Below are 4002 nucleotides of genomic sequence, written 5' to 3'. Positions count from 1 at the left end.
CTGATCTTTATGGTTGATGCGCAATGGGGTCATTTTTAGAGGAGCCTTGTTTAGTTTTGAAGAGTGTTTGTCATCGTTAATGTTCCTGTCATGGACATGGATGAATTCTTCTTGTAATTCTGTAAATAGTGGCAATTTCTAGGTTTGGGATACCCTACCTCTTCTTTGTTTTAGGTGGTAGGTGTTCTTTCCGTTGTATTTTCGGGTGAAGTATCCCTTATACTCCCCTCTAATAATAACTTTACTTATCAAAAAAAAGTTGTCAACTTAAACATTTCCAAAATCAATAGGAGGAGACCTTAAAGATGGCATTCAGAAAGATTGTAATGGATTGTTTGATCTGATTTACAGATATTAAAGATGACAAGAGTTTGATGTCAAAGCTAATAATCGGTCTATATTACTATAACATTTATGAGAAAGAAAGTGCATACAATACACATAGTCTTAACCGGCCGGTGGACTATTTTTTCAATGATATTGGTATTAGTGTCCCTATTAGTGATATAAAATTTTATTTGCCTATGCATTTTTTAATTCCTCAAAAGGTTACTAATTATTGTGTTTGGTTATTTTTGTGATTTACAAAATATGGAATTACCTAAATAAAAAAAATAGTAAAATGAATTATTGATTTGCAAAATTCAAATAATCTATTTTACTACATTTGTTGAATGAATATTAAAAGTGTGATAATTATCTACGGATCTAGTTTTATTGGCCGAGAAACGTGGCCTACAAAATTTAACATTGTTCTACTAATTTTACATATAATTGGTGATGGCGTACGTTTGACCTATTTCCCATAATCCTGTTGTATTGATGTCATTTAAATTGACGTGTATGGTACTTAAATTGACCTGTTAGCGATCAAAATCCACTTCTATTTGACTAATTTTGAAACTCTTGTTTTTCAAACTCGACTATTTTTATTCAATTACCTTTAATTTGACATCTTATTATTTCTTACTAATAAATTAAATGTTTTAAATTGGAAATAAGATATTTTTAGTGGCAAACTTATATACATCACAACATGAGAAAATAAAAACTAAAAAAAATGTTGACGTCACTATGGAAGGCTTAGAGACCAAAACATGTCAGTTTATGATAACAAAAATCATGATACATTCTATCTTCTTAAGGAAAACAAACTAGTTAAATGTTGTTAGGAAAATCTTCAAGTCACTGTTCACTATAACAAATAACGTTTTCATGAAGAAGTTTCTACGTTATCCATAAAAAAATAGAGGTTTTATTCCAAGGCGCACCATATATATATATATATATATATATATATATATATATATATATATATATATATATATATATATATATATATATATATATAAAAACAACTTGTTACCTCTCTGTTTTTATAAAACCCGGAGTAATATACCATTCATGACATGTTTCAAGTCTCAGCTAATACACTTTATGTTTTTATTTGTTAACAACTTTAAATTAAATGATTTAAGTCTTCGGTTTCTTTGATAAATCGAGGGATAAAATAATCAGATTTTACTATAGAAAAGCTCGTTGAACAGATTTTACCCTAATATTATCTTTATCTTTTTTTTTTGAAAAAAAAGGAATAATATATAAGGGAGAACTAAGGGTTATCCAACCTGTTTACAAAAGAGGGCAAGCTCGACAAAAGAGATTACGCATCAATTTCAATTACGACAAAAAAACAAAGGCTCTTTGCTAAATTCGTAAAAGGAACAATTGGATTGAGTAATATCCCTACAAAAAGTCCATCTCCAAACTGAAGTTTTGATCCTCCAAAGCAAATCATCCAAGCTCCACTTCTCCTCCCTAAAACACACCCCATTCCTAGCCAACCAAATGGACCAAGTCGTAGCAAGCCAAATTAAATCCACTTTTTTTCCTCTAACTTTATAGATTTACAAAATGAGCGCCAATCCATAAAACTTGAATAACACTCATTAACCTCTATCCCCCTTTTTCCTATCCAAAAAGCTATACCCCTCCATATATTCTTAACCAAATAACAAGCAACAAAAGAATGATCCCTTGTTTCCGGTTCCATGCCACAAAAAGCACATTTTAAATGAGCTAAAGGGATCGGGATACATCTCTTCAACAAAAGATCTTTGATTGGAAGCCGATTCTCCAAAAGTCTCCATCCAAAAGCTTTAATCTTAAACGGCACGCCCGCTTTCCCCACAATTCGAAAAGCCTCCTCAAATCTACAAGGGGGACCAAAAGGAATACGAAGATTAGCGTAACCATTATAACAAGATGCCACTGAAAAATCTTCACCCCCATTAGCACTCCACCTAACCACGTCGTGGCCATCACCCCACCCCTCATAAGCCTCCAACAAAACACGCAAACTCTCCCTCTCCTCCCCCACCACCGAACCAACCTCAACCACCTCCGAAACCCCCAAATCACCCCACACCCACTCACCATTCACCCATCCATCCATCCCCGCCACCGACACCCCTTTAAGTCGGGAAGCCTCAAAAGCCGCACTAAACTCATCTCTCAACATCAAACAAGTCAACCACTTTGATTTCCAAAAAAGCGTATTAAAACCATTTTTCGGACCAAAACAACAAGAAGAAAGAAATGGATCATAGTAAGGACTTCTCCCTATCTTCACTAAGTCTTTCCACCACAAAGAAACCCCCTTGTTACCAACACGATCTTCATTACCCCACATAACCTTAGTTGCTAAATCTCCATACCGAGCTTTTAATATATGGTACCAAAGAGAATCTGAACCTTGTAAAACTTTATTTGTAGCCGCCCCACTGTCAAATGCATTATTTTTTTACGATGGATAGCAAAACTCAAAAGAATGTTCTTCTATCTTGAACAAAATATTTTTCCAGCTTTTGCAGTACATCTGCAACAATGGTGTTGTTGTTGTAGTAGTTATTGTTTAAGGTTTTGATAAGTATAATTTATTCCTAAAAGTCTTTACTTAAAAGTTGTTAGGAAACTCCTAAAGCCTGTATTAGTTCTCACACATGATAAGTATTAACTACTAAAAAAAATGTAATTTATGGGTGAAAATGGAATATAAATTCCTCACTAATTGGGAGAGATTTTGTGAAGAAAAACTATATACTTGATAAAATTAAGAAAGCTATTTGAGACAAAATTATTCAGTCACCAAAAATCTATAATAAAGTGGCTCAGAGATTTGAGTTGAATTTTATTCTTTCTAATCTTTCTATAAAAAAATATTTCTAAAACATGCTAGATATATTAGTATTCTATGAGTGAATTATTCAAACTCTTACTTTTTTTTAATGTAAAAAAGTGAATCTAAATTATTTTTCTTACATTGTAGATTAAAATTTTTATTAAAATTATACTTAATATTTTTCACAAAATTGGTATCGAAAATCCTTAAACCTCCATCGATTCACGAATATTAAGGTTCCACCAGTAACTCAAAGAAAGAACAAGAGTGCCAACGATTTTTCTAAGAAATTACTTTCAAGAAGTGAAAATTATGTCACAAATTTTCTTGACAAATAAACTTATTTTGGATCTTTCATGTAATCGCCACCACTAAATGTCAAACCAAATACTTACTAGCCCTTCCCTTAAAATTACCGCCAAGGTAGCTAAAACTCTCAAAGAGGAAATTAAAATCAACGACTTTCACCGATTCATACTCAAGCCACCTAAAATATTTATATCAAGGACCAACCGCTAATTAGCATTTAAAAAAATGGAATATTTAGCTCTTGGAATGGAAATGGTCATTTTTGCGGGAAAATTACTCACTCCAATTACTCTTTTTACGAATTTAGCGATGAACAATTGTTTTTTCACTCATAATTGTAATTGGTAAGTAATCTTCTTTTTTGTCGAGATTTCACGTTTTCCTTTGTAATAGGGTTGGAGAAACCTTAGTTCTCCCATATATATATATATATATATATATATATATATATATATATATATATATATATATATATATATATATATATATATATTACTTATGAAAAAAAAGCA

General features: G+C 31.7%; 1 protein-coding gene across 1 annotated transcript; it reads right to left on the bottom strand.

Annotated features, from left to right (window-relative positions):
* Positions 1 to 1873: 1873 nt before the first annotated feature.
* Positions 1874 to 2692, bottom strand: LOC131634230 (uncharacterized). The gene has a single exon (XM_058904883.1). The coding sequence runs from the start codon at positions 2690 to 2692 to the stop codon at positions 1874 to 1876; it is 819 nt and encodes a 272-aa protein (XP_058760866.1).
* Between the last annotated feature and the right edge of the window lie 1310 nt (positions 2693 to 4002).

The sequence above is a fragment of the Vicia villosa genome, unplaced genomic scaffold (assembly GCF_029867415.1).
Source record: "Vicia villosa cultivar HV-30 ecotype Madison, WI unplaced genomic scaffold, Vvil1.0 ctg.001262F_1_1, whole genome shotgun sequence".
NCBI lineage: Eukaryota > Viridiplantae > Streptophyta > Magnoliopsida > Fabales > Fabaceae > Vicia > Vicia villosa.
Note: the sequence above shows the minus strand (reverse complement) of the source record. Positions and strands in the feature narration are given on the sequence as shown.